This window comes from Scyliorhinus torazame, chromosome 8 (genome assembly GCF_047496885.1).
Source record: "Scyliorhinus torazame isolate Kashiwa2021f chromosome 8, sScyTor2.1, whole genome shotgun sequence".
NCBI classification, from domain to species: domain Eukaryota; kingdom Metazoa; phylum Chordata; class Chondrichthyes; order Carcharhiniformes; family Scyliorhinidae; genus Scyliorhinus; species Scyliorhinus torazame.
This window is the reverse complement of record NC_092714.1, coordinates 227,442,558-227,456,942: the sequence shown is the minus strand read 5'-3', so window position 1 is coordinate 227,456,942 and position 14,385 is coordinate 227,442,558. Positions and strand designations below refer to the sequence as shown.

The window sequence follows — 14,385 nt, the reverse complement described above, 5'->3', positions numbered from 1 at the left end:
TCCTAAATGGTGTGCAAGGCAAAGGCCAAAACATCAGCCTCCCTTGCCCCCTGGACTGTCAGGTCTTCCGACACTCCAAAGATTGCCACTTCTGGACTCGGGACCACCTTTACCCTCAACACCTCAGACATAACATCCGCAACCCCCGGCTAGAATCCCCCCAGCTTCGGACAGGCCCAAAACATATGGACATGGTTGGTGGGCTCACCCGCGCACTACCCACACCTGTCTTCCATCCCCTCAAAAAACCTACATCTAGGCCACCATCATATGTGCCCTGTGGACTACCTTGAATTGGATAAGGCTAAGCCTAGCACACGAAGAGGATGCGTTCACTCTCCGCAAAGCCTCCACCCACAGCCCAGCCTCCAATTCCCTTCCCAGCTTTTCCTCCCACTTGCGCTTGACTTCTCCTATTGGGGGCTCTCCCAGTCCATACAGCATGGTAATTATTAAGATTGCAATTGAACATGCCTTACACAAAGGTTAATGGGGCAAACCTGATGCACATACTGAAGTTTCCACTGCATTGCTCACAACAAATGTAAGAATATTGGGATAACATTTACAATTTGGTGCCCCCAAATATATATTTGCACAACAGGTGTACACATTGAGAATATAAGAGTGGAGGCCATCTTACTATATGATTTTCTACCTATTAAAATTAATGGATGGAAAATCGAGCGAGCTGAGAATCAGCTGTCCTGGCCTCTTGTAGCCATTATTCCCCATCATATGATCCATTTGCAGGGGTTAAATTGTGAAAGTGACAGAACTATTTTTAATCTCAGCCTAATGGTTTCCCAGTTTTCATTATGCTGGGCCGGATTATCCGGTCCCCCAGCCGTGCATTTCTCGGCAGCACGCCGTTCGCTGGCCGTGGTATTTTCTCCTCCCACCGCATGTCAATGGGATTTCCCGTTGAAGCTATCCCACGCTGCCGGGAAACCCACAGACGGCGGTGCGCTGACAGCGGGAAAAGAGAATCCCAACAGCAGGAGAATTACGGCTGCTGTCTTTTGTAAATATTGGCATGGACTGTTTGGGTTTAACAGCCTGATTCTGTGCTACATATTCTATGTGATCACTGCAAACTGTAAGGTTTTAATTATGATAAGCGGTCAGTACAGAGAAAACAATCTTCTAATTTTTTTTCGACTGAGCAACAATGTTACTGCTATAAATGATAGTGATTAGGAAATGGAAACTGTTTGACTGGAGATCCAAGTAATTAATTTAAAATGTGTCCTGGCTTATGCTTTCCACAACATTTATATATAACATTAATAATAGGGGTCATGATTTTTTTTAGTTCATCATTTCATCCTTTGAAATGAGAATATTGCATGCAAAGAGAATCATAAAATCATATGGTAGTAGAAGAAAAGTAACCAGAGTATTTTGTCTACATATACAGCTTCAGTGTATTTTCTCAAGTTAAAAATTAACCTTGTGTGCATTCAATTATCCAAATGTAAAGGGTGAGATCATTTGTTGAATAATCTGAGCTACACTGTAGCATCATTAAATCCTGAGGGATAAAAATATTTTCTGAATTAGGAAAATATGTCTTGGCTGGGGTAACGACATAATGCAGCCAAAGCCACAGTGTGTCCAGTCTCAAGTACATGGCTATTTTAAGAACTTTCTTGTACTCCATGTTTTATTCTATCTTTTTCTTTCAATGACTGTCCTGGATTAGCCTTTAACTTCAAGAACTTCCCTATAATGTTGTCACCTCTCAAGAAGAAGGTGACTTGGGTACAGGACAATTCCACTCGCTGCACCATCCCTCCTGTATTTCATTAATGTAGTACTTCGGACTTCCGGGTGCGGCGATGACCAGCTAAGTCGTACGTTTTGGCAGCTCCCGTTGGAACGGACTTTTGGGCTCTTAATAGGAGCTCCAACGGCAATTTAAACGGCCAAAAACACTGTGCGGTAAACCAGAAGGGAATCCCCCCCCGGACACGCATGGATAAGGGAGAGGATAGCGGCCGGATTGCGGAGGATCCTCTGGAGCAGCGGCAAGGAAGGGAAGCTCAAAGCAAGATGGCGTCGGAAGGTGGCCGCTTGTTATGGGGCCCGGACCAACAAGTGTTCTTGCGGCGCTGTGTGGAAGAGCTGAAAAAGGAGTTGAAGAAGGAGTTGTTGGCCCCGATATTACAGGCGATTGAAGGGCTAAAGGAGGAGCAGAGGACCCAAGAGCTGGAGCTTCGGGTCGTGAAGGCAAAGGCTGCTGAAAACGAAGACGAAATACAGGGCCTGGTGGTGAAGGCAGAGACACACGAGGCACAGCACAAAAGGTGTGTGGAAAGGTTGGAAGTACTGGAGAATAACTCGAGGAGGAAGAATCTAAGGGTTCTGGGTCTTCCCGAAGGCGCAGAAGGGGCGGACGTCGGGACATATGTGAGCACGATGCTTCACTCGCTAATGGGATCGGAGGCCCCGACGGGCCCTTTGGAGGTGGAGGGAGCTTATCGAGTTTTGGCACGAAGACCGAAGGCTGGAGAAATACCCCGAGCTATAGTGGTGAGGTTTCTCCGCTATAATGACAGAGAGACGGTCCTCAGATGGGTGAAGAAAACTTGGAGCTGTAGGTGGGAGAACGCGGTGATCCGCGTATACCAGGATTGGAGTGCGGAGGTGGCGAGAAGGAGGGCAAGTTTTAATCGGGCTAAGGCTTCACAAAAAGAAGATCCAGTTTGGAATGTTGCAACCGGCGAGATTGTGGGTCACACACCAAGGGAAGCACCACTACTTTGAGACGGCAGAAGAGGCGTGGACATTCATTGTGGACGAGAAGCTGGAATAGTCTGGCGAGAGAAAGAACTTTTGGGACAAAGTGGTGGGGTGATTATGTGGGGCGAGAAAAAGGGGGGGGGGATGGTTTTTTTCAATTTGTTAGTTTTGCGATCCTGTAACTTTTCTCTCTTCCCCATGTTGGGGGGGGGGGGGGGGGGAGTATGAGGAACTGTGGGCGCCGGCCATTAGGGGCGGGGCTGAGTGGGAAACGCGGGCTTTATTCCCGCGCTATGGTAATTATGGCGGGAACAGGGACACAGGAAGGAGGGGGCCTCGCACAGTGGGGGCCGAGGACAAGGGGGGAAGCCGAGGTCAGCCAGAGTTCGCTGACTTCTGGGAGCAACATGGGGGGTGCAACTACGCTAGAGGGGGATCTAGCGGAGGGGGGGAGGGGGGGTTAACTGGGTTGCTGCTGCTAAGGAGAAGGGGGAGCTGTTTTGGGATGGGGTGGTCGAGGCGGGAGGGCGCCGTCGGGGGGATATACGGGTACGTGGGAACCGGGTGAGGAGCTGTGTTAAAAAAGGGGATGGCTAGTCGACAAGGGGGGGGGGGTAAAGAGCCCCCCAACCCGGCTGATCACGTGGAACGTGAGAGGGCTGAACGGGCCGATTAAAAGGGCACGGGTACTCGCACACCTAAAGAAATTAAAGGCAGATGTGGTTATGTTGCAGGAGACGCATCTGAAACTGATAGACCAGGTCAGACTACGTAAAGGATGGGTGGGGCAGGTGTTTCATTCGGGTTTAGATGCAAAGAACAGGGGGGTGGCTATTTTAGTGGGGAAACGGGTACTGTTTGAGGCAAAGACCATAGTGGCGGATAGTGGGGGTAGATATGTGATGGTGAGTGGCAGATTGCAAGGGGAGGCGGTGGTTCTGGTGAACGTATATGCCCCGAACTGGGATGATGCAAATGCTATGAGGCGTATGTTGGGACGTATCCCGGACCTGGAGGCGGGAAAGTTGGTAATGGGAGGAGACTTCAATACGGTGCTTGATCTAGGGCTGGACCGGTCGAGGTCCAGGACCGGGAGGAGGCCGGCAGCGGCCAGGGTACTCAAGGACTTCATGGAACAGATGGGAGGGGTAGACCCCTGGAGATTTATTAGGCCTAGGAGTAAGGAGTTCTCATTTTTCTCCCATGTTCACAAAGTATACTCACGGATAGACTTTTTTGTCTTGGGAAGGGCACTGATTCCGAAGGTGACAGGGACGGAATATACGGCCATAGCCATTTCGGACCACGCTCCACATTGGGTAGACCTGGAGGTAGGAGAGGAAAAAGAACAGCACCCACTCTGGAGAATGGATATGGGCTTATTGGCGGATGAGGGGGTATGTTTAAGGGTGAGGGGGTGCATCGAAAGGTACTTGGAGCTTAATGACAACGGAGAGGTTCAGGTGGGAGTGGTCTGGGAGGCGTTGAAGGCAGTGGTTAGAGGGGAACTGATATCCATAAGGGCACATAAAGGGAAGCAAGAGGGTAAAGAAAGGGAGCGATTGCTGAAAGAACTTTTGAGGGTGGACAGGCAATATGCGGAGGCACCGGAGGAAGGACTGTACAGGGAAAGACAAAGGCTACATGTGGAATTTGACCTGCTGACCACGGGTAAGGCAGAGGCACAGTGGAGGAGGGCACAGGGTGTACAATATGAGTATGGAGAGAAGGCGAGTCGGCTACTGGCCCACCAATTGAGGAAGAGGGGAGCAGCGAGGGAGATAGGTGGGGTGAGAGATGAGGAGGGAGAGATGGAACGGGGAGCGGAGAGAGTGAACGGGGTGTTCAAGGCATTCTATGAGAGGTTATATAAGGCTCAGCCCCCGGAAGGGAAGGAGGGAATGATGCATTTCCTGGATCAGCTGGAATTCCCTAAGGTGGAGGAGCAGGAGAGGGTGGGACTGGGAGCACAGATTGAGATGGAGGAGGTGGTAAAAGGGATTGGGAGCATGCAGGCGGGGAAGGCCCCGGGACCGGATGGATTCCCAGTGGAATTTTATAGGAAGTATATGGACCTACTGGCCCCGCTTTTGACGAGAACCTTTAATGAGGGGAAAGGGGGCAGCTGCTCCCGACTATGTCGGAGGCAACGATATCGCACCTTTTGAAGAAGGAAAAAGACCCGCTGCAGTGTGGGTCCTACAGGCCCCTTTCCCTTTTAAATGTAGATGCTACGCTCCTGGCTAAGGTGATGGCGATGAGGATAGAGGACTGTGTCCCGGGGGTGGTCCACGAGGATCAAACTGGGTTCGTTAAGGGGAGACAGCTGAACACGAACATACGGAGGTTGCTAGGGGTAATGATGATGCCCCCACCAGAGGGGGAGGTGGAGATAGTGGTGGCGATGGACGCCGAGAAAGCATTTGACAGAGTGGAGTGGGATTATCTGTGGGAGGTGCTGAGGAGATTTGGTTTTGGAGAAGGGTATATCGGATGGGTACAGCTGCTGTATAGGGCCCCGGTGGCGAGCGTGGTCATGAACAGACAGAGGTCTGACTACTTCCGTCTTCATAGAGGGACGAGGCAGGGGTGTCCCCTGTCTCCGTTACTGTTTGCATTGGCGATTGAGCCCTTGGCTATAGCACTGAGGGGCTCCAGGAAGTGGAGGGGAGTACTCAGGGGAGGAGAAGAGCACCGGGTATCCTTGTATGCAGATGATTTATTGCTGTATGTTGCGGACCCAGTGGAGGGGATGCCTGAGATAATGCAGACACTCAGGGAGTTTGGGGAATTTTCGGGGTATAAATTGAATATGGGGAAGAGTGAGTTGTTTGTGGTGCATCCAGGGGAGCAGAGCAGGGGAATAGATGACTTACCGCTGAGGAAGGTAACAAGAGATTTCCGGTACTTAGGGATTCAGATAGCCAGGAGTTGGGGAACCTTACATAGGCTTAATTTAACAAGATTGGTGGAACAGATGGAGGAGGATTTCAAGAGATGGGACATGGTGCCCCTGTCACTAGTGGGTAGGGTGCAGGTGGTCAAAATGGTAGTCCTCCCAAGATTCCTTTTTGTGTTTCAGTGTCTTCCGGTGATGGTCACGAAGGCTTTTTTCAAGAGAATTGAGAAAAGTGTCATGAGTTTTGTGTGGGCCGGGAAGACCCCGAGAGTGAGGAGGGGGTTCTTGCAGGGTAGCAGGGATGGGGGGGGGGGGCTGGCACTACCGAGCCTAAGTGAATACTACTGGGCCGCCAATATCTCAATGGTGTGTAAGTGGATGGGAGAAGGGGGGAGCGGCGTGGAAGAGATTGGAGATGGCGTCCTGCAAAGGAACCAGCCTACAAGCAATGGTGACGGCGCCGTTGCCGTTCTCCCCGAAGAAATACACCACAAGTCCAGTGGTGGTGGCAACACTAAAAATTTTGGGGCAGTGGAGACGACATAGGGGAAGGACGGGAGCCTCGGTGCGGTCCCCGATAAGAAATAACCATAGGTTTGAACCGGGGAGAATGGATGGGGGATTTGGAGCATGGCAGAGAGCTGGGGTTGTGCAACTGAGACATCTGTTCGTAGACGGGACGTTTGCGAGTCTGGGAGCGCTGACGGAAAAATATGGGTTGCCCCAAGGGAATGAATTTCGATACATGCAACTGAGGGCTTTTGCGAGGCAGCAGGTGAGGGAATTCCCGCAGCTCCCGATGCAGGAGAGTCAAGATAGAGTGATCTCAGGGACATGGGTGGGGTATGGTAGGGTGTCGGATATATACAGGGAAATGAGGGACGAGGGGGAGATCATGGTGGATGAGCTGAAGGGGAAATGGGAAGAAGAGCTGGGGGAAGAGATTGAGGGGGGCTGTGGGCTGATGCCCTACGTAGGGTAAACTCGTCGTCCTCGTGCGCCAGGCTAAGCCTGATACAATTCAAGGTTTTACACAGGGCGCATATGACCGGAGCAAGGCTCAGTAAATTTTTCGGGGTAGAGGATAGGTGTGGGAGATGCTCGAGAAGCCCAGCAAACTACACCCACATGTTTTGGTCATGTCCGGCACTACAGGGGTTCTGGGTGGGGGTGGCAAAGGTGCTTTCGAAGGTGGTGGGGGTCCGGGTCGAGCCAGGCTGGGGGTTGGCTATATTCGGGGTTGCAGAAGAGCCGGGAGTGCAGGAGGCGAAAGAGGCTGATGTTTTGGCCTTTGCGTCCCTAGTAGCCCGGCGAAGGATATTGCTTATGTGGAAGGAAGCCAAACCCCCGGGCGTGGAGACCTGGATAAATGACATGGCAGGGTTTATAAAACTAGAACGGATAAAGTTCGCACTAAGGGGTTCGGCTCAAGGGTTCACCAGGCGGTGGCAACCGTTCATTGACTACCTCGCAGAATGATAAGGGAAATGGGAAGGTAACCGCAGCAACCCGGGGGGGGGGGGGGGGGGGGGGGGGAGGGGGACCGGGCGAGTCCGGGAGGGGGGGGGGGGCGGGCGAGTCCGGGAGGGAGGGGGGGAGGGGGGGGCGGGCGTGTCCGGGAGGGGGAGGGGAGGGGGGGGGGCCCAGGGCGGGTCCGGGAGGGGGGGGGTCCCGGGCGGGTCCTCAGGGGTGTTTTTGTAAAGATATTTGTATTAGGCTATGTATATTGGATTGTTTGATTTTATTTTTGGAGAGTTATTATTTTTGATATGGCAGTTGCCATTTAGTTTATATATTATTTATTTATTTGTTAAAAACGGCCACTGTTATTTATACTGTTTTACTGTTGTAAAAAGGAAAACCTTTGTATTGTTTTGTTTGGCCAAAAAATTTGAATAATATATATATTTTTTAAAATAAAAAAATTAATGTAGTACTTCATATATCCAAGATCATGACTATGATAGCACTGTATCTCAACTTGACCCTCTCTACATGCGTACACCTTTCCAGCATTAATCCCTGAACAATGATCGGGAAATCAAGTACTGATTAACCTTTGCTTTTCTCTCCGCAACTTCCGCCAATTTTCTCTGTCTTCCTGTCACTCTTGAGACCAGCTAAATCCTCACAAATCGGAATTGAACCTAGAACCATCTTGGTCTGTAAATTTCTGTATCCCAATATGTGCCACATTCATCTGCTAAGCCATTACTGGAAACCTTCCTCTACCTATGTACACGTACAGAAGTTCCTAGAGGCCACTTTAGGGTTGTCCAAATGTGAGTGCTTATGATCGCCTCCATAGTTCCGTAACATTTATGTTTTGAAAATTTTGGAAAGAAACGATCTTGATCAAATGTTTGAAAAGGACTAATTGTAAGAAATGACCAAGTGGGATCAATGTGATTGAAACAACGATCGTAAATAGTTAGTTTGTGAATGTGGCTTAAAAGAGAATCTTGCCAATTTGGAAATTGATTTGAATGGCGTATCTATTTCAGAATAAACAGTTTTCCTATAAAGTGGGAAAGAATTGAATGATCAAACAGCACCAGATCAAAATGAATCAACACCTTCACCTACATGCAGTTTTTTTGGACTACCTTAGAATTCTGTAGAATATATAGCACCAAACTAGGATATTTGCTTCAACTAGTCCATGCTGCATTGATCCATAAGAACTAGGCCATTCGGCCCATCAAGTCTGCTCCACCATTCAGTTAGATTATGGATGATGCTCCAATCAAGCTTCCTCCTATCATTCCTCAGATAATTATCAGCATAACCCTCTGTTCCTTCCCCCCTCATGCCATTAGCTAGCTGCCCTTAAATGTATCTATACTATTTGCCTCAACTACTTCCTGTGGCAGTGAGTTCCACGTTTTCATTTCTGCAAGACTACCTGCAGACTTTTCCTTGATGGCAAGTGAAAATTTACTTTGAAAAAACCTCTGGAGTTTCATTCCGTATGGAAGTGGAATCTATTCTTGGATGTTTGATATTTGGGATCTCGCTCTTCCATTTGTTTCCTCGACAGCAGTGACTGCTATATAAATACAAAACTTTATTTCTAATCACTGCATTATTATAATGTCAAAATCAATCTTGTTGCATTGGAAGATTAATAATTGCATTGGAATGGAATGGCACTGTTATAAAAGGAAATTAATCAACAGAAAATGTTTTTTTTCATTTTAGTTTGTGATGGACATTCAGAGTTCAAGGATGCAAAACTTCTGTATAGATTCCGAAAAGATGATGGAACATTCCCATTAAATAAGGAAGTGAAGGTGTTTATGAGGGGCCAAAGTTTATATGAAAAGTGAGTCGCTTACAAAGTCCTATACATCTCTCTCTGCAATCTATGATCTGTCTGACTATCTCCTTCCGATATCCTTTCATGTCAAATCAATAATTTATATGATTATGGTACTTATTTTGCACAGTAGAGGCTGACTGTCAATCCCAGCTGGATGAGGCAAACTGATTCTAGTTGGACCAATTCAGTCTAGTATCTCCCTTCGTTCTAACTTGGGAGAATGTTCAGTTTTCAAATTCAGGTATTGACAATGCATGAAAAAATATCAACCTTGCCTGAAAACATTGCAAAGTGACTTTGTACTCTTGTCTCTTGATGCATAATAAATAAAAAGGTTTATCAATCTTTCCTTTAAGCATCTTCACTGTATATACTCAATGCACATGGAGCATTTTATATTTAGTAGTTTAAAATAAAATTTTCAAAGGCTGAAGATCTGAAACTGCAATTGAAAGTGGCAGAAGTACAAAATAAGCCCTTTAGCACTTGCAAAAAAGACAGACTGACTTTTCCTCAGAACCTCATCACAGTTAAATGATGAAAGAAAGGGCTCCCCTTTAGGTTGTCAGTCTTGACTCAAAGGGCAGCACGGTAGCACAATTGCTTCACAGCTCCAGGGTCCCAGGTTCGATTCCCGGCTTGGGTCACTGTCTGTGCGGAGTCTGCATGTTCTCCCCATGTGTGCGTGGGTTTCCTCCGGGTGCTCCGGTTTCCTCCCACAGTCCAAAGATGTGCAGGTTAGGTGGATTGGCCATGCTAAAACTGCCCTTAGTGTCCAAAATTGCCCTTAGTGTTAGAACATAGAACATTACAGCGCAATACAGGCCCTTCGGCACTCGATGTTGCGCCGACCTGTGAAACCACTCTAAAGCCCATCTACACTATTCCCTTATCGTCCATATGTCTATCCAATGACCATTTGAATGCCCTTAGTGTTGGCGAGTCCACTACTGTTGCAGGCAGAGCATTCCACGCCCTTACTGCTCTCTGAGTAAAGAACCTACCTCTGACATCTGTCTTATATCTATCTCCCCTCAATTTAAAGCCATGTCCCCTCGTGCTAGACATCACCATCCGAGGAAAAAGGCTCTCACTGTCCACCCTATCCAATCCTCTGATCATCTTGTATGCCTCAATTAAGTCACCTCTTAACCTTCTTCTCTCTAACGAAAACAGCCTCAAGTCCCTCAGCCTTTCCTCATAAGATCTTCCCTCCATACCAGGCAACATTCTGGTAAATCTCCTCTACACCCTTTCCAATGCTTCCACATCCTTCCTATAATGCGGCGACCAAAATTGCACGCAATACTCCAAATGCGGCCACACCAAAGTTTTGTACAGCTGCAACATGACCTCATGGCTCCGAAACTCAATCCTTCTACCAATAAAAGCTAACACACCATACGCCTTCTTAACAACCCTCTCAACCTGAGTGGCAACTTTCAGGGATCTATGTACATGGACACCGAGATCACTCTGCTCATCCACACTGCCAAGAATCTTGCTATTAGCCCAGTACTCTGTCTTTCTGTTATTCCTTCCAAAATGAATCACCTCACACTTTTCTGCATTAAACTCCATTTGCCACCTCTCAGCCCAGCGCTGCAGCTTACCTATGTGCCTCTGTAACTTGTAACATCCTTCCGCACTGTCCACAATGCCACCGACTTTAGTGTCATCTGCAAATTTACTCACCCATCCTTCTACGCCCTCCTCCAGGTCATTTATAAAAATGACAAACAGCAGTGGCCCCAAAACAGATCCTTGTGGCACACCACTAGTAACTGGACTCCAGTCTGAACACTTCCCATCAACCACCACCCTTTGTCTTCTTCCAGCTAGCCAATTTCTGATCCAAACTGCTAAAGCTCCCTGAATCCCATGCTTCCGTATTTTCTGCAGTAGCCTACCGTGGGGAACCTTATCAAACGCTTTACTGAAATCCATATACACCACATCAACTGCTTTACCCTCATCCACCTGTTTGGTCACCTTCTCAAAGAACTCAATAAGGTTTGTGAGGCACGACCTACCCTTCACAAAACCGTGTTGACTATGTCTAATCAAATTATTCCTTTCCAGATGATTATACACTCTATCTCTTATAAACCTTTCCAAGGTTTTGCCCACAACAGAAGTAAGGCTCACTGGTCTATAGTTACCGGGGTTGTCTCTACTCCCCTTCTTGAACAAGGGGACAACATTTGCTATCCTCCAGTCGTCTGGCACTATTCCTGTAGGCAAAGATGACTTAAAGATCAAAGCCAAAGGCTCAGCAATCTCCTCCCTAGCTTCCCAGAGCATCCTAGGATAAATCCCATCCGGCCCAGGGGACTTATCTATTTTCACACTTTCCAGAATTGCTAACACCTCCTCCTTATGAACATCAAGCCCTTCTAGTCTAGTAGCCTGAATCTCAGTATTCTCCTCGACAACATTGTCTTTTTCCTGTGTGAATACTGACAAAAAATATTCATTTAGCACCTCTCCTATCTCCTCGGACTCCAAGCACAACTTCTCACTACTGTCCTTGACTGGCCCTACTCTTACCCTAGTCATTCTTTTATTCCTGACATGTCTATAGAAAGCTTTAGGGTTATCCTTGATCCTACCTGCCAAAGACTTCTCATGTCCCCTCATGGCTCTTCTCAGCTCTCTCTTTAGGTCCTTCCAAGCTAACTTGTAACTCTCGAGCGCCCTAACTGAACCTTCATGTCTCATCTTTACATAAGCCTCCTTCTTCCTCTTGACAAGTGTTTCGACTGTCTTAGTAAACCACGGTTCCCTCGCTCGACCACTTCCTCCCTGCCTGACAGGTACATACTTATCAAGGACACGCAGTAACTGTTCCTTGAACAAGCTCCACATTTCCATTGTGCCCATCCCCTGCAGTTTTCCTCTCCATCCGATGCATCCTAAGTCTTGCCTCATCGCATCATAATTGCCTTTCCCCCAGATATAACTCTTGCCCTGCGGTATATACCTATCCCTTTCCATCACTAAACTAACGTAATCGAATTGTAGTCACTATCACCAAAGTGCTCACCTACCTCCACATCTAACACCTGTCCTGGTTCATGATCCAGTACCAAATCCAATACGGCCTCGCCTCTCGTTGGCCTATCCTGTGTCAGGAAACCCTCCTGCACACATTGGACAAAAACGGACCCATCTAAAGTACTCGAACTATAGCGTTTCCAGTCAATATTTGGACTGTTGGACTGTTAGTGTTGGGTGGGGTTACTGGGTTATGGGGATAGGGTGGAAGTGTGGGCTTGGGTAGGGTGCTCTTTCCAAGGGCCGGTGCAGACTCGATGGGCTGAATGGCCTCCTTCTGCACTGTAAATTCTATGAAAAAAAAATCTTCAATCTATGATAGCACTCTTACTTTTCAATCAGAAGAAAAGAGGTTCATGTCCCACCTCAAAAGGTAGTACTGAAGTGAGTTCTGCACTGTCAAACGTGCTGCTTCGAGTAGGAGATGCTGAACTGATGCTCCATCTTCCTCCTCATCGCATGCCATTATTCAGCGAAGAAGGGGGTAGGTGTCTCCAGGTGTCTTGGCAACATTTATCCCTCAACCAATATTGCTAAAACGCATTATTATCTATTTGCTGTTTCTCAGACATTGTTGGATGTAATTTGGCTGTAGCATTATATCAGTGACGATACCTCAAAATCACTACATTGGCTATAAAGTGCACTGGGACATCCAGAGTTTGTGAAAGTTGCTACATATCTCTTAAGTTCTTTCTGAATTTGTGGAAAGGCAGGATTTCCAAAGCCAGAGCTTTGTGGATGACTAAAGATACAGCAGTTAAAACAAGACATAGAAATTAGGCTAATGACAATTGCAAGGCAAATAATAAAGTCGGCATTCAAACTGAATATAGAAAGTGCAGAGGAGATCTAAAGAGAGATGCTCCCTCCCCTCCTCACACTCTTGCACCCTCCCTCCCTTTTAAAAATGTTTTCCTCCCTCCTCACAATTACCCCACTCAGATGTTACAGAGACCGTTACCTCTTGAGGCAGTTCCGGCACCAATGCTTATTGACAATAATTGATCCGCATGGCGTGTCCACATGAGTTTGTCTGTTGCTTGGACTGTGCAGGATATTGGACCAGTCTGAGCCAAGACTATGGCAGGGAACCACTTTTCACTAGTGGTGTAGCTGCTAACACTTGTTCTCCTTGTTGAAAGGAGCATTTCCTTGAGTTACTTTCTCATCTCAAAATCTGTGACTTTCACTCTACTGTGTTAAATGTCCCCTCTGGCAAGAGAAAGTCAAAGGTAGTCCTCAGGTTCCTTTCATCAATAGCAAAGCTGGTGAACATTGTGTAATTGTATATGTCATATTTCGGTAGGTTGCTAGAAACATGCTCATACAGTGCTGAAATAAACTTTGGTTCTTTGGAGCTCTCAGTGCACACTTCAAGGTTGAAGGACTGGACAAACCTTTTGGCAAAAGTGCTGACTTAATATGTTGGACTCCACACATCTTTAAGTGGTCTTCAAACTCTTGGGCTGTAAACTGTGGACCATTGTCGCTCACGATCTGCTCTGGTTTTCCGAATTTCACAAAGATTCCATCAAGTCTCTCAATAGTTTGTTCTGCAGTGGTTGACTTCATTACGACCACGTCAGGCCACTTTGATTGTGCATCTGCAATGACCATGAGTATGTGCTGCTCGATGGGACCAGCATATGCAGACGTTGCCACGGCATTTTAGACCAATCCCATGGATGCAATGCGGAAACACCGATGCGTTCCTTACCCATGCTCATTACTGGCGATCTTCTATTTTTGCATCAATTGCTGGCTATTAAAAGCAGCTTCATGCAAGTTCCTTCATTTGCACTATACGTGGGTGTCCTTCATGTAATTGTTCCAAAACGTTTTATTGCAAATTTTTAGGAATAATTACTCTGATCCCACACAACAGACATTTGCCCTGTGCTGTTAATTTGATTCTCCTGGAAATGTACAGTTTCAATTCAGGATGTTTTCTTACTAGCCGCCCCTTTAATATCATTTCCATAAGGGCAGCACAGTAGCACAGTGGTTAGCACAGTTGCTTCACAGCTCCTGGGACTCGGGTTCGATTCGCAGCTTGGATCACTGATGTCTCCCCGTGTCTGCGTGGGTTTCCTCCGGGTGCTCCGGTTTCCTCCCACAGTCCAAAGATATGCAGGTTAGGTGGATTTGCCGTGATAACTTGCCCTTAGTGTCCAAAAAAGGTTCAGTGGGGCTACTGGGATACGGGGAAAGGATGGAGGCGTGGACTTGAGTAGGATTCTCTTTCCAATGGCCGGTGTAGACTTGATGGGCCGAATGGCCTCCTTCAGCACTGTCAATTCTGCGCTAAATCTATGATGATTTCCAGTAACTTCCCCATCAGAGAATCATGTCAAGAATG

At 47.4% G+C, this 14,385-nt stretch overlaps 1 protein-coding gene across 2 annotated transcripts in view; it reads left to right on the top strand.

Moving 5' to 3' along the window:
- Positions 1-14,385, top strand: part of LOC140428422 (DEP domain-containing mTOR-interacting protein-like) — a 111,986-nt gene that overhangs the window by 11,539 nt on the left and 86,062 nt on the right. For both annotated transcript variants that reach the window (XM_072514850.1, XM_072514851.1), the window contains exon 3: positions 8,846-8,969. In XM_072514850.1, the coding sequence (XP_072370951.1) occupies positions 8,846-8,969 (124 nt within the window). The remainder of the gene's footprint in view (positions 1-8,845; positions 8,970-14,385) is intronic.